We start from the raw sequence: 16,452 nt of genomic DNA, 5'->3' as shown, positions 1-16,452 counted from the left end.
TCCACATGCAAATACCACCAACCACACACCAAAGGCAAAGAGTCGGCACTCAAGTGGCACTGAAGCCGATGGGTATAAGAGCAAACCCCAAAAAACTTTAGTGCCAGATTCTGATCTAAATCACAGCACTGTCAATTCAAAGTAATTGACTCCTGTGGATTTACATGAGTGGAAAGGAGATCCTAATCTTGTTCTTAACCTCTACCTTTGAAGTAGAGATGATCATAAATCCGGTTTTCCTATCCAACAGGAAAATGTCAGAATTTCATAACTTTCCTCAAATCGGGCAGGCAGTCAAAAATGTTCTGAGCAACACTAACAGGCTTTTTAATTTTAACGTGTCTAATGAAAAGAAAACAACTGGAAATACTTCTACAGATTAAGACTCTCATCTCAAATGGTTTTGACAAGACAGTGCATCTCACTGAATGTGGGCCCCAAAGCCCTGTACTTGAACAGCAAGTGTTGAGTTCCCTGAGCTGCTACAATGGTACAGCCACTGGGGAGACTGTGAAACAGCACCAAAACTCATCCAGAGAAAAGGATGGGTCCAGGACATGGCCACACTAGCACCAGCTGTGACAGCGTTGGCCCCGAGAGTATGTCAACCCATGATAAAACCTAGTCCTTCCAATCCTAGACTAAGCATTTCATTTCAACCTTTCTAATGAAAAAAAAGGAGGGAAAAAAAGACCAAAATCCAAACAGACATATAGTGGCTGTGGGCTGTTACTGTGGAAAAGATTTCCATTTCATTTAAATGGCATCTTCCAGTGCTAAAAAAAGCATGAAGGACTTGACTCAGTTGTCTCAGAATGAGACAACCTTGTGTGAGGTAGAAGTTACGCCAGAATTAAAATGCAGCAAGAAGTGGGAATCAGGTGGCAATGCAAGAGAAGGGCTGGCGCCAAGCCCTACCAAGGGGTTTGCCTGCAGCTTATACCCATGGCCAAATGCTCTTACCAAAGGAAGCAGAAACCTCACCCATTCTCTAGCTGCAGGTGGAATGCAAGACAAGGTGGCAAAACTCTCTTCAGTCACTAAGGAGTTTTTATTGACTCTCTGTAACCTATTTTAACCATTGTTACCTTGCTTTGGTCTAGGCTTCTGAAAACCACCAGCCAACTGCAGCCTCCTGCAACTGCATCTGGCTGCATGACCCACCTCCTCTCTGCCTTTGACTGACATGCCAATTGGAGCTTGTATTTGCTACTTTGAGACTGTCTGATTTTCATGGATCTGCATGCTTAGACCCAGTCAGCACAGCCCTGATGCCTTCTCCAGCTCACCTGAAATGGGAGCTGATGTTACTGCTCATTCATCTTGGCTTCCTTTGCTCTCCCGAATATTTCTGATGGTTGCTAGGCAACTATTGTTGAATACATGCATGAGGCATTAATTGTATGAGCACTTTAAAAGAGGAAAATTCTTTAAAACTGAGGACACTGCCATACCAAAAATAGGATATTTCCTTTATGAAGGGCAACACTCGTGGCTGGGAATGTTGAAGGCTGCAGTATGTCAGAGGCCAGATGAGTCATTCAGATTACTCACATGCAGTGCAGCACAAAAGCAGCATCTTAGCAGACCTGACTTTATTATAAAGTTTTATTTTAAATTAAGTGCTTCAGATCTAGTTTTATCTTCTGACTGCTGTCATTGGGATATCACAGTCCACATTTTCATGAAATTAATTGCGTTGGGTCCAGCTGCTGTTACGGTGTTTGAAGGCAGGGAGTGTATCCATTCAGTACCTTCTAAACCAAACATGGCTCCAGCAAGTACTCCTCTTTGCTACACTTCAAAGAGATACTGTAGTCTCACTGCTGATCCTGAGTGTTCTGTGCTCCTTACCCATAAATGTGGACTTCATTTTATAGGGTCTTTTTTTCCAAAATACATTCCAATGTCATGATCAAGCTCTAAAGACAGTAAACACAGACTTCCATAAATTGACTTAAACTTCTAAACTAAGTAACTGCAAGGATTTGCAGCTAGGTAATTTTTTGAGGGGGGGTTGTTTTATAAACACCCCATCTCTACCGTAACTAAACATTCACAATGTACATGTATTCATCTTAATTACAGGCTGCCTTTCAAAACAACCAGCACCAAAAACCCCCTGAAGAACCATCATTTTCTGGCAGATGAGTAGAACGATTATGGTTCATTGCAAAATCGGGATGCTATAAAAGAATGAGGGCAACTATATTACTAATTTTGAACATGGTATTCTGAGCTAAGAGCTGCTCAAGACCCTGGGAACAATCTTTTCCATTTTTCAAGCTTGTGCTCTACCTCTGTGGAAGTATGTAATGGGACACAGGCTCAACTCAGCAAAGTTCAGCTGAGGTTTGTAAGACTTGAAGGTGAAGGGACTTATTTCATCAGGGAAGTGAGAAGCAGAATCATCAACACCTACTTAAAGTAAACATGCCACCCCACAGCATAGAGCTGTTTTTCACTGGGAGTTCAACTTCTTCTACAGTTGCAAATCCAGAGTGAAACACAGGAGGGTGATGACAGAGCTGGAAGATCGCACAGTACCTCTCTTTTGAAGCAGCAGCACTGTCTGTGAATATCACCCATGTTAGGAGGATAACCACCATTAGTGTTTTCACATATTCTCTTACCCTTTCTGTGACCTGAAACTGGTGATTTCAAATAAATTCATTCTCTTCTACTATTCACTTGTTTCTAACACCTTCCTTTTAGTTAACATCCCTTTAAAGCTATTACAAGGCTAAGGTGACCAGAGATGTCTGTGAGGGACCCGTCGGGGAAGACTCATGAAGTAGGTACTGTAAGTCTGCAGATGATCTTGCACTGTGCTGCCACACATTTAAATGAGATGCTACTGAGTTACATTTTCCATACTTCACCTGAGGAGACAGCCCTTTGCAGAAGTTACTAAAAGTGGCCTAAAATAGACCTAAAATTCTCCCTGAGCTGATCTCCCAAAGAGAGAACAGGCCAGGGATTGATCAGACCCCAGAGCAGAGGAGCACACTGCCTGGTCAGTGCTCTGAGGCAGGCAACTGCTCATGGTGGATGGGGAAAGGCAAGGAGAACCAGAGGACACAGGCTATCAACAGCCAGCAGTGTGGATCAGTGAAGACAGTCCTAACACGCCAGCTTCCTCCATAATCCTGCTCCTCAGTCTCCCATCTACAGAACAGATGCAAAGCTCTGCCTTATCTAATTAAGAGTGCAAGAAAATCTTTGAAGGTTTGTTTTATCATGTAATGGACACAAGATCCAGCACAATCTAGCCTCTACTGGCCTAGAGGCTATAAATTACATACATTAATAAAATTACAGTTTTTAAGGCCTGAAAGGAATTAGTAGGATATTAGTGCCTTGTTTACCTTCTGCAGATATTGCCTATACAGCAGAGTGACTACTGGATGAAGACAGTACCTCTTCCTTGAGTAAGGGTCTTTTGCAAAGCAGTCTTGATTTAAAGGATTCAAGTAATAAAGAATCTATGCTACTCCTAGCTAAGTTGTTCCTATGGTTAATTACCCCTCACTGCTAGGTAACTGTGCCTTAGTTTCAGCATTAATTTATCTGCTTCCACTTTGAAGCATGGGGTCCTGCTATGTGTCTGTTTGCAAAATTACAGAGCCCTCTACTGCCACAGGTCTTCTCCTTATGGAAGTACTAACAGACTGTGATTGGGCCCCTTCTTAGTCTTCTCCTCTGTGAACTCAATGGAGTGACATTCTTCAGTCTTCCACTTAAAAGCAAGTTTTCTGTCCCATGAATTGCTTTTTGGGTCCTTCCTTAACCCTGTCCAGTATTTGCATATGCAAAGCACAGGCATCAGAATGAGGCACAAAGATAAAAGTAGGGAAAAACCTCCTCAATAAAACTTCCTGCTCTTCCATGTTCCTCTACAAGCCCATAATTCAGAATAATACATTTGAGTATTAGTAGTGCAGTTATTCCATGAAATTGTACCACCCTTTTTGCAGCAAGCCATCATCATTTGACTGACTAACCAAAAATGTTAGCTCTTAGGGGGTTGATAATGATTTCCTCCAGCATTGGAGGCAGGAGTAGTAACACCTCTCTATTTCTTCTCTCTATTCCCTGCTTATTAATCCAAGAACCAGGTTTGCTCTCCTACTCCAATCAACTGGTTATCTATCATTATCCCCAAGTAATTTATGCCATTAAGACCAACACAACAGCCCTGAGGCACACGGAAATGCTGCCAGATCACTGAAAGACCAAGATTCACCTGTATCTAATAATGAGGCCCAAACTTCAGCTGAAATGTAAACTATCACTGCTCCACTCGCCTTTAGCCCATCACGGACAATAAATTAACTAAAAAAAAAAACACAAAGAAGTCATAATTGCCAATGATAACCCCACAAAAACCCCAACACTACTTCTTTTACTAAAATTTGCCTTCACCTTCAGGACTTAGGCATAAAAACAAGGTCCTAGAAAGAAACTACCAGCATCCACTGGCTATAGACACAAGGAAAAAGGGTTTGCTGAGGTCTCTTAAGCTATTTGTGTAAATGATAAACTAATCATCTGTGATCTGTCTGATCAAGTTTACAAAGATGCTGACAGGTAATGTGAACTTAAACAGCACTAGTGTCAATAGACAGAAAAAGCCCTACTCTGGATCCCCCTTAATACCCTCACTTGATTTCAGAGAGAGAAAACTATAGCAAGAATTTTAATGACCTATTTTGCCTCTTCTGCAATTTGATTTAAAAGCAAATTCACAAAAACCCAGCCACGTGGAATTTAAATTCTGCACAAGTCTCACCCACCAGCAATTACTACTGCAGTGTTTAAAATTTTAAAAGAAAACAAACCCAAACCTGAACAAAACACTATTTTTCAATTAATTTTCTTACTTTGATTTCTCTCCACATTGCATCATCTCCCAATTAATGTGATTTTGCTGAGTGTGCCAGTTTCTTAAAGACACAGCTATAAAATGTATGGACTAATTGTTGAGCAGAACTGAAGAGCTATTAAAACTGCAATAGTACAGCACTTCCAATGGTAGTCTATTATTTCTACATGATTGGTTTTGTACAGTCCAACTCATGCAGTGAAACTCTTAGATAAATTAACTCCTTCGTTTTGACATAAACATCAAAGGGAGAATTAAAGGAGAATGAACATTCTTTTCTGCTGCTATTTTAGACATACTGTTCATAACATCCACGCACGTTCCTGGAAAGTTACAAATTATTTAAATTGAGAAAGCCATTTGCTGTTTTATCAAGTCTGTAATACATAAAATTTGGCTCCAAAATTATCTCATTTTTCCATTTCATGTTTCCCTGTCATCTACATGGTAGAGCATGTTTACAGAACTTTGTAACTGTAATATATAATTCAGTCATTTCTAAACAGCACTGTAAGAGTAAGACTGAAATGTACACATTTTAAAGATTACTTAGTGAACACCAAACCCTTTCCCAGCTGTTTTAAATTTTGAATTTCCCAATAAATGAATAACATACTAAAAAAGCAAACAAGATCTGACATTATTTAGTCTAAGTTTCTAAAATGGCATAACATCTGTAGCTAAAAACAATTCTGAATAACTATATTTAACTAGAGCAGTATTCTATTATTCATAGCTCATTTTCCTTACAGACTAGGGGACTTAATGTGGTGTTCAAACATTTCAAACATTTCTTTTAATTGTTTAGTCCTTCCAAGAGCCCAACTGCTGCAAAAAGGGGGAAAATGTTCACTCATATCTTTTATATATATTCATGTGACCAACCCATGATCTCAGTTAAGTGCCACAACTGTTCATTAACACACATCACAGCCCCCCAGTCAGCACTTCGAGCTTTGAAACCATGCCAGAAGCAGGGGCTCAACAAATGGCACTTTGACCTTTTCACTTCTAACTTCAATCTTTATTAAAATCTCTCAGACGTCAGCTCTGTCTCTCTCTTTTACCATCTTTTATGGGCTCCCGAAATACCTAATATTCATTCATTAAATGGAAAAGTTTGTTACATTCTTACGTAATGATAGATTCCCCTTTCACATGCAATCGGCTTGTGAAATGCCTTTGATTGAAAAAGAGAACGAAACACCCCCTCCCCCTGCCAGACAACTCTAAATTCAGATTGCTCACTCATTTCCTGGGAAATCAAGCATGCTGCCTAATATTAAAAAATCTCATGGCATCCAGGCAAGTTTAGCTGCAGTTTATGTTCCCCTTATTAAATTTCACTTTAGCAACACACAAAATCCTCACCCTGCTCCTTGCTTGCTTTATCAGTTTCATGTCTGCATCTTCACTTCTTTGGCCCAAGCATTTATGGGGTGACAGAAACCGATTTTTTTTCCCCCAGCAGAGTTTCAGTTTCTTACAATAGAGTCACCAAAACGAGCAATCCCATGGAGGAAAATGCAACTGGAGACAAATAGAGGCTTTGATCATTTTTATGGTGCTCAAGCACAGATTTGGGTGGGGGGAGGGAAGAGGGAGGAAGAGAGAAATCATGATTTTTTTTTTGTCTTTTTTTTACCAGTAATTAAATAATTATGCATTAAGAACAATAACAAAAAAAAGAACCACAGAAAAAGTTCTCATGAGTCATTTATGTGTTTTCATTCTTTGTGTAAACTTTCTGGCACACCCTATATGCTTCACTTCTTGCTTTAAATAAGTACTGGAAAATATGCATAGTATTTGGAACCAAGGGGAATGACATATCAATTCGAAGTTTGCTTTGTGTAAGTTTGCATTTTCCAAATTTGAAATGCAACTTCAAAGAAACCCAGAACTCACCTTCAACCTCTAACTTCTCCCCCCCTTCACCCACGGATTATGTAGAAGGTATAAACTATTCATTTAAGCGGCACAGTGAAGTATCATCATTAGGTGGCTTAGTTGCCCGGGATACTCCTATCAGCCTGACCAGTAGGGAACCTGGGAAGCGTGAGCTCCAAAGGGGGGAAAAGTAAACAAAGTAATGAGTAACAGTTACAGCTCCTTAAAAATGCGTACATTAACCTCGGTATTGGGAAACTATTCGCTCTTTAGAGGCAGCACCTCTGATTGAAATAATGATAAATATTTTGGTAATTCCATCTCAAGCCAAAATGAAATTACCCAAGTGCACTCCCTGAGAACAAAGCTTTTTAGTATACCTTCGAATGAACTCAGGTAAGTTTACAAATGGCCTATACCTAAAAGACCATTAACTAAAATTACATTTGTTTTTATTGAAAGACAGCCTCAAGTGCTGACATGTAATATATGACATGTGATACATAATAATACTCTTAAACCAGTTCTGACATAATATCTCCCTAGGCATAATAACCACAAATGACTGCTTTAGTTAAGAACTAGCCAGAAGCAAAATAGATCCACGTAAAAGTAGCTTTAACCATAAATACCTCAACAATATTTTATGTCACTTTGTAAAAAAGTTAAAGGAGTCCCATAATAATTAACAACAAAAACTTCATGTTCTTTACTATTGTATGGTGGTTGTGAAAGGTTATTTCATAGTCCCGCAGCTGCCAATGCTGTAAATTATGCAGGCACCAAGAAGCATTAAGGAGAAATAATAGCAATTTAAACTAAGGCTGACGTAATTCATGATAAACAGTCATTGGAAAATATTACAATGTTGTCTTTTTTGAGTGGGTTTAATCAGAAGAATGTGACCATATTCTGACACAAACCACTTTTCCATTGTACGGGAATGGGGGTCCTTCCCTGGCCATAAAGGTCTCCCCTGCTCGCTGCCACTGCTGAGTCCCGACACCTCAGGGATGCTGCTCATGATGCTTGGGATGCCAGCAGGCCCAAAGTTCTGAGACACAGCTTCAGAGTCTGAGTGGGCCTGGTGGTCCAAGGGAGGCACTGAAACCAGGGGAACAGTCAAACAAGGATGCACTAACGAAGGCATATGAGGCAAAAGAGATGGCTCCAGATGAGACTATCTGTGATGGACACGGCTCACAAATATGGTGAACACAGCATCGCTTACTTTTTGCTATGATCACAAAACATGATTTTGATAGCTGAATTGTAAAACCAGCCATCAAGTGGAAATCTTATACAGGAAGAATTAGTAATGTACACCTACAATCATTTATTGAATGGACACCAATAAATGTGTGTGTAATAGATGACAAAACGCAGGCAATGGGTTACATTTATCAGGCAAAGAGCAGCTCACTCACAAACCCCTCGTTTGCTGGAACTACACATTAATTCTCTGCTGAACTCTGCCTGGTAAAACATTTAATAACCCCACAATACCCTCACAGAATCACTAAGCTAGAAAATAAAAAGAAGTTGTGGGCACATCCAGGCCCTTGAGTCTGCCACAGGCACTCTCAGGAGTGAGGATCTCTCACCTCCTGTCCAGTGAGAGCCCCAAAGCCAGGGCTTTCCCAGCCCAGGCCATACTGGGCACCCCATGGTTCACAGCCCTGATGCTTCTCAAGCAGCTGGGTCACAGCCCCATGCAGTCACTGCAAGCACATGGCATAAGCCCCCTCTCTCCCAGGCTGCTACCCAATGGCACCTGAAGAAGTAAGGAGCCACACCCAATTCCCAAGAACCCTGCCATGGGAGCAGCTGTCTCGAAGTGACACCGGCAGCTGCCACAGGCCTCTCGGCAGCTCCCCTGCTCTGTGTAGGGCTGACAGCCACCACCAGCCCCGGCTGAGAAGGGACGCTGAGGGGCCTGAGGGAATGGACAGAAGCAGCTTTTCAGGCAGTACCTGCCCCTCCACTCAGCATCTGCTGCCTTCCTAAGGGCAGCGGGAACATGCAACCCAAATAAAATCAGTGTTCTCCATTAAGGAGTTTTGATTATATAGTGAAAAATAATCTTAGTATTTATCCTGGTTACAACTATGGTTGCAAGTGAAAATGCACTAAAAAACATAAAAAGCAGTAGAAGCTAACAGAATTTGTTTCTACTGAAGTTCTTGCAGACAGGAAGGTATTTTATCTTACTTTACTACACATTACTTATGTTCACTTAACAGCTTGCTGTTAACATTGGGTGAGATTCTGTCTCTGGTTAACTGGTGAAAATCTTGAGTAACAGCCACAGAAGTGGATCGAGTTATGTTGGATTTACGCCACTAAGGAAAGCAGAATGTGACCCCTTATCAGTGCCTTTTTGCTTTGAGTATACAAATATTTTATGCATTTCAATGAGTGACAGAATGCAAAACTTGCAAATATTTATTTTTAGATGTATGGGGAAAAAGCAATTAGAGCTAAAAATGTTAAGAATGAAGAAATCACTTAACAGAAGCAATTATGTTGGGCACATAAACAGCTCTGCCTTCAGACATTTTATTCAAATGCTGCAGAGCACACTAGAAAATATCAATTGTTTAAAAAAAAACTCCAAGTATTTTTTCACAACTGAAAAATCAATCATTATAAACAACATCTGGGGATCATTAATATCTTGCTCTGCAGTTGAATTAACAAAATACGAAAGAAATCTGACCAGAATCCAGAACATTTCCAGATTTGCTTTTTCAAGCTAAAAGCTTATGTTTGCAGAGGTGGGGTGGGAGGGAAGAGGAAATGTACATTTATCTATATTGTATATAGCACTATTATGCATTAATCACTACTTCCCCTCCAGCTATGTCCTGTTTTTGTTTTGGGAGACCTAAAATTTGAAATATTTAGCTAAGCCACCCTGCCCAGGACCTTGGAAAACATTTGCATATTTTTCAGACTGTTGGAGATGCCACTGTAAAGCTCCATCTAAGGAGCTTCCAGTATCCATGCTAATAAAAAGTCTCCATACTCCTCCTATTGCAGTTCTAAATGTTTTAAACATTCCAGTCTTTGCAGAGTAGCACTAACACCAATTCCACTCTAATATCATATTTGTTAATATTAAAACAAAGAAGCCTGAAGCATCTATATGGAAACTTCAGGTTTTTCTGAATTTCACTAATATAAATTATCCTGCAGGTAGCTAAAAGAAACAACAGCAAAAATGCTGATACTTTACATCAGCTGAAAAAACTTTAAAAAAACACCTAGTCAGCCCAAGTACAATTTTTGTACTAGAGCTAGTTTAAAAAGAAAAGCCAACTTTGACTCTTTGACTCACGCAAATAAAGTAAGTCATGAACAGGAAAACTGTATTTCATTTAGACTGGAAACATTCTTCCATCCTTTCTTTTGTTTGTTTTAAAGACTCATTCTCTGCCAAGGTTTTATTTTGTTATGTTTTTCCCTCAAACAACTGATTTTATCTGAGTCACAAACTTCTGTAAACTAAGATGCATAATAAGAGCAAAGACCAAATTTCAGCTACACCAGGACTAACGGTAGCACTCTATACCCTGAAGTCACCAGCCTCCATGCCACAGAATTTGTCTGGCACATGACCCATCCCTAAAAAGTCCTTTCACCTTCATAATGCTGCTCTTCCATGGCTTCCCTGGCCAATGACAAGACGGAGGGTAAGCCCTGAAATTGTTGGCTCAGAAACTCCAGCAGCTGGCAGGACTGGTAAGTCACTCCTCATTCGCAACCACTCCCTGCCAGCCCTGGAAGTGAGACAAACTGCCTTCTTCATTGTTTTATAGGGAGAGATGAGTTGTTGAAGGTTTTGAGGTTTGCATTTTAATGGAGATAACTTTTCCCCTAGCAAGCAATATATTGTTAAGTTTGGTTTGGGGGATGGGGAGAGGAGATAAGTGGGGCCTGCAATGCCCTTTTGCACACGGTTTTTTTTCAATGAGCAGTTTCCCTCTGCATTGCTCATGTTATGGCCAAACGAAGATGGTTAATTTTTCAGAGAAAAAACTGTATTTATACCACAGTAGTTTGTAGTTCTCTCACTTTTTGGTATGAAATGTTTCATTAAAAAATTGGGTTTTACATGCAAACCCAAAAACTTTTAACCTTCTTTTGGGGTTGAACATGTGTTTATAGTACTCCAGGGACCAAAGAGATTGTTTAATGCCATATTGAACCCAGCGTGCTATAAAAATAATCCAGAATGATTTAAAATTTACCAAATTGATTTTTAAAATTGACAAGAAATAAGGTATTCAGTTTTCTCTCACACTCCTGTTTATAGAAAGAGCAAGCCCATCCTCACAGAATGAAAGACAGCCTTTGGATTCATCTTTAGCAGGCAGGATGTATAATATTTTTCATGACAAATCCTTCTGTGTGAGATTTTCACCTGGTGAGGCTGATGGAGCTGAAACCCACCATCACTCACACCACAGCTGGATCCCAGCTCATTGATGCACCCTGGAAGCCACTCTGTGCCATGGAGCTGGCACACTGAAGCCTGGCAACTGAAGTCACCTTTCTTGGACAAGCACATACAGAGGACATGTGCTGCTCTAGCAACAAGCGCGCACTGATTTATGCCCAGTGACCTTCAGATACACCTTCTGAACACTCACAGGCAGCTTTGCCTCCAGCTAGATCATTCTGGTCTATAATGAAAATTATTAGGAACCTAATTTTTTCATTCCTTCTCTCTTGCAGCACATATGACCACACAGCAGATGCCAGTAAATGATATGCATTTACAAAAGTTATTCAGTAACAGTAACCCCAGAGGCTGATAAATGAAAAAGATTTTGAAAAATGTCTCGAGTTGAAGAGAAATGAATTGTTCATTTTCATTGCTCATGTTCATTTCATTATCCACCTGGACTGCTTCATGCTGGTGAGGACCTCTAATTGCTCTTATTTCAGGAGAGGAATACATGTGCAGTCTGACTGTGGTCATAGCCAGAACTTCGGCTATCAAGACATCCAAGCATGGTTTATGTCTTCTGCTTTCTGAACAGAAGCAAGCTTTTGAGCCTATTTGCATTCTGGAGGGGAACCCTCCAAGGCAGTTGGATTAACTAATCAGTAGTTATATTAACAAGAATGGGAGCAGGAGGCTTCCCACTCACAGCAGTCTTTCCTCTGCAAATGGAGAGCAAGTCCTTCTTCCCTGGCAGGCTGCAAAGAAATACATGCAAATGTTTGAGCCTTCCAGCTGCTGGGCCCATTCCTCAGCAGCCCACTTCTCCAGCAGCCTCCTAGATGGGATGCTGTCCCACTGAACCAAGCCAGAGGAGAATCAGAAAAGGACTGTGAAAGAAAACTGGTCCTAAATATTCCTGCCTAAACCACTCGGGCACATGCCATACAGCAGCGGACAGGCACGGCAGAGGCAAGCACAGGTAGCCACGGTGTTGGTAGCACCTGTGGCAGCCTGAGCTGGAGCTGGAGGGGAAGCTTAGCACAGCCTGAGCCTCACAGAAGCTCTATGGAAACACAGAACATCCACACAGGACTGCCCAAAGCCTCATCACATCCCTTCCAGCCCTACCTGTGGGAGCTCACAGACAGCATCTACATACATCTTCTGCTTTAAGAAGTCCCACACCAAAACAACATTATTTATTATCAACAAAACTTAATTCTTCTTCTTCATTTCCTGCTTTATCTATTTTTGTTAAACCCTGCAGAAGAGGGAAAAATAGGCAAGGAGTATGAGGAGAAGTCAGAGCTCAACAAAACTTTTTTTTTTTTGTTATAAATCTACAATGAAAGTAGAGATAATATTTCCAGGAAAAACATTTCTATTAAAACTGCCTAACAAGGACAACAGCTTACATGCTGGGGGCTCTTTGTAAAGGTGTTTCTGGTGTCTCATCTGTGACATGCTGTATCTGTTGCACAATACTTCAACATACAGAGAATGTGTAGGACTTGCCTCAAAAGCAATGCTTCTGAAGAAGACTTGGCATCCACAGCAGAAACCAATGCTTCCCACATAAAGACATCAGCAGAATGTATTTCTCAACTTTCATATGTGCTTAAGAGTTAGGAGAATTTCAGGTAAAAATGGTGAAATACGCACTCCTATCTTGTTCCTTCTGCACACTTATTTCATTTGCTAGGTAAGAGAGAGCCAAAACCTTCAAACGAAATGTGTCTGGATCTCCTTACAGACAACTTTTCAGAATTTTAGTCACATTTCTGTAATCTGGTATCCCCTCAGATTTGACTGATAAATGCCAGTGCCTTAGAGTAATCTATTTATCTACTGTACCACCCTGCCTCTGTTTAGCTTTAGCAGTCATCACTCTCCACATGTGACATCAATCTACATGATATCAATGTAAACTGTTTGTATAATGAAGTGTTGTACATTTTATTGTCCTGCCAGCAAAGAAAAGGATAAACTAGTACTTTGCCTGTTGTCTTCAACAAAGGTAGTATAATTGACACCATACATTTTGCAGTACAGATATGGAACCATACACTGGCCAGTTTTTTCTTCTTAAAACAGCAGGGCTTACAAGTTTTACATCATTATTTTCATAAGAAATACTTTTAAACAGTGGTTTTTTGGGATTTTTTGGTGGCTCTTTTTTTTAATAGGAATTAAAAAAAATCTGCTTCTTAAATCAAACTAAATTTTAAGTACACATTATTAATTTCTATGGCTAAGATTTCTGTGGCTCTGGTTTGATAATGAGATAATTGCCTTGCAAAGGTCAAGAGAATGGCACAGTTTGCTTTCAGAGGCTGAACAAAGCACTCACTATGGTTCACTAAGCGTAGTTTCTGCATCACTCCACATCTCTTTGATTCATCTATTACTAATATTCCATGATACACTTACATTATGGATCCAACTATTTCAACAAACCTGTAATCAAGGAATGACCCTGAATAAAATACTCCACAGAAAGCAGATGGTAGGCTCATCAAACGCCTTCAAGCCTAAAATAACCTTTCCCATATAAAAAGGAGAGTCAATTAAAACTGAACTTTATATTCTGAGCTTGAGCTCAGAGTAAATAAAAACCAACATGATACTATTGTGTGTGTTATTGGACCAAACTTCCAGGGCATTTCATTCATTTTTTTAACCACCCCCACTCCTAAGAGCAACCAACACTTTTATTCATAGTTCATTCAAAGCCTGTAATGTTTTGTGTGAGTGTGAGCAGACTTGACAGTTTGGGCCTGATTCTGAAAAATCTTGACAGCACAAAACTAAAACTATTCCCAGCAGTCATGTGCTCCAGTGACAACACCATGTGAGGATCTTGTCTGCCGTTGGGAATGGAGTGGCAGAGCAGCAGAGGAGCACTACCTTACAAAATGCCCCAATGCCACCAAATGAGTCAGGGTTTCTCTGCTGACACAATGCTTGAGCTGGGCACCAAGCTCAAAGCCAGGGTGCTCAAGTTCAGAAAAACAGGTAGATGACTCTCCCATCAGAAACATTATTAAAGCCCTTCCCACTCACTCTCATTACATGTTCGAGCGCATCAGCAGAATTTTTTTCTCTAAGAGACCACAGGAGCTTCCTTGCAGAGATGTGGGGGTCTTGCAAGCAAAGGTGTACCCACCACCATGCAGACTCTTCAAGTACTAGCCACAGAACTCATCCATCTGGTGATACAGGGGATAAAACTTAATTCTGTACACTGCTAAAGAAACTGCACCGGACCCATTACTGGAGTTACTCTGGGTGTCTACACAACATGCATTTTGCCACACATTCAAAGCACATCTGCTGTCCTGGGGATGATGTGACACCAAGAAAACCCAGTGTGAAATCACCTGGTTGCTATCAGGTGTCAAATCTTGCCATTCTCTCCCCCAGCTGTAAGGGGCTGCATAGTCCTTTAGAGCTGCAGAATATTCTCTATGCCTTTTGAATTAAGAGACCACCTCCCAGAAGTACCTCTGCACTCACAAAATCAAGCTTCTAGCACTGGCAAAGCCCATGCTGAACAAGCCTACATTCCAAGATGACCAGAAACACACCACCTACAGCTGACCCTCGTACAGGGCCCTGGGAGCACGGCTGCCGAGTGCTCTGCAACAGCAATGGCATGTGCCAGGACTCTAGCCTGTTTTGCATTTTTTAGCATATTGCACCAACAACGACTTTAAAAAACTCACACACGCTGTAAAGCTTCTGGAAGACAGACTACAGGCGAATGACTAAGGTAGATGAACTTCAAACCCAGGCAAGGTATCGTTTCACTCAGACCAAGTCACTGCGCTACACTCTACCTGTGTAACATTATCTTTGATTGTGAGCTCAAGTTGCAATACTGAGATCACCAGTGGCTAGAAGCCTTCAGTCTCAGAGAAGAAAGAGCATATTTGGTACTTAACATTTCAATCATAAATAGCATTGGTTCACTTCAAAGGAAGTTTTCCCTTTGGAAATCAGTGGACACTTAAAAGAAGAAAAATGTCTTTAACTGTGAGAAAAAGAAAATAGCTGTAATGGGACTTACCAAACTCATCACATATACTTTCATTTTCTATTAGGGTAGGATGATCAAATGTATCCCGACAATAGAAGATCTGGGGGTTCTTGCTTGTTACTGCAATGCCTCCAAGGGCTAAAACAAACTGGTCTGTTAGTATTGAAGAGGGTTTGTCCTGAATGCGCTTTAGCATGGAACGGTATCGACAGTACTGTGGGTAGCTGAGAATTAAAAGGTTTGAATCTTCATCATCCTCACCTGGAAAAACAGAAAAAAAAATACTTTTAGTATATCAGAAAAGTACAAACAAGAGCTGTAATTCAAGTACTTCAGAAAACCTGTAAGTTCAGCCTTTTCTCAAGACACAACTTTTATAGCACAGTGGGTCTGGAAAGAAAGGTTAAAAACAGAAATTAAAGAAAGTTTATTAAAATAGCTTATTTTCTGCCTTTCTGTTCAGTTCTCCTATGCTTACTCACAAGGACTACCTGGATGAGCAAGAAAACACTTCTCTGCAGAAGCTGGCCAAGTGCCTGAATCAGTGTTCTCCATACTTTGCCAACTTGGCTGCTTCGATAGAAATATTATCTGCAATTTTTATTCAGTTCCCCATATAGCTTTACTGCACGCATGTTTACATCAGCTAACATATTTTAAAAATAATAATATACAAGCCTCAGAGCATACAGCTACTAACTCTCCTTTGAAGTATCTGATATTGGCAACTCCTGAAGGACCCCTCGGCCAGGGAGGTGGGCTGATCTGACCTGGCCATTGCTTCTAAACTCCAACTGGTGGGAGCAACTTTCTTCACATTAACTGCAAATGCAGTAGGACTCAATAAAACTCCTACAGAGCACAACAGGCAAATGAATTTTCAAACAGCTTGTGCTGCTGGGCTCAAAATATAAAGCAATCTAGAGCTCAAAGCTTTCCATTCCTCCATGGCTTAGATGATATTACATAGAAAGGTGGCAGATTTCAAAATATCATAATGAAGTGTTGTCATACAACCAGAAGGAAACGTAAAAGAAAAAAAAACCTCAACCAGGGATGCAAACATGAGAAATTACTCATTTGCAGGTATGCAGCTAGTACTTAACAGCACTTCTTTTTATTCTCATTTATCTCCTCAGGTACATAACCAAACATGGCTTTCCAGGCATGCCAATGAAGACAAAG

At 40.5% G+C, this 16,452-nt stretch overlaps 1 protein-coding gene across 4 annotated transcripts in view; it reads right to left on the bottom strand.

The window, feature by feature from the left end:
• The window catches only part of ARID5B (AT-rich interaction domain 5B), a 117,747-nt gene that overhangs the window by 55,579 nt on the left and 45,716 nt on the right, over positions 1 to 16,452 (bottom strand). For all 4 annotated transcript variants that reach the window (XM_039553625.1, XM_039553628.1, XM_039553624.1 and 1 more), the window contains one exon: positions 15,298 to 15,528. In XM_039553625.1, the coding sequence (XP_039409559.1) occupies positions 15,298 to 15,528 (231 nt within the window). The remainder of the gene's footprint in view (positions 1 to 15,297; positions 15,529 to 16,452) is intronic.

Source organism: Corvus cornix, chromosome 6 (genome assembly GCF_000738735.6).
Source record: "Corvus cornix cornix isolate S_Up_H32 chromosome 6, ASM73873v5, whole genome shotgun sequence".
Taxonomy (NCBI): Eukaryota; Metazoa; Chordata; class Aves; order Passeriformes; family Corvidae; genus Corvus; species Corvus cornix.
This window is presented reverse-complemented; position numbering and strand designations above follow the sequence as displayed.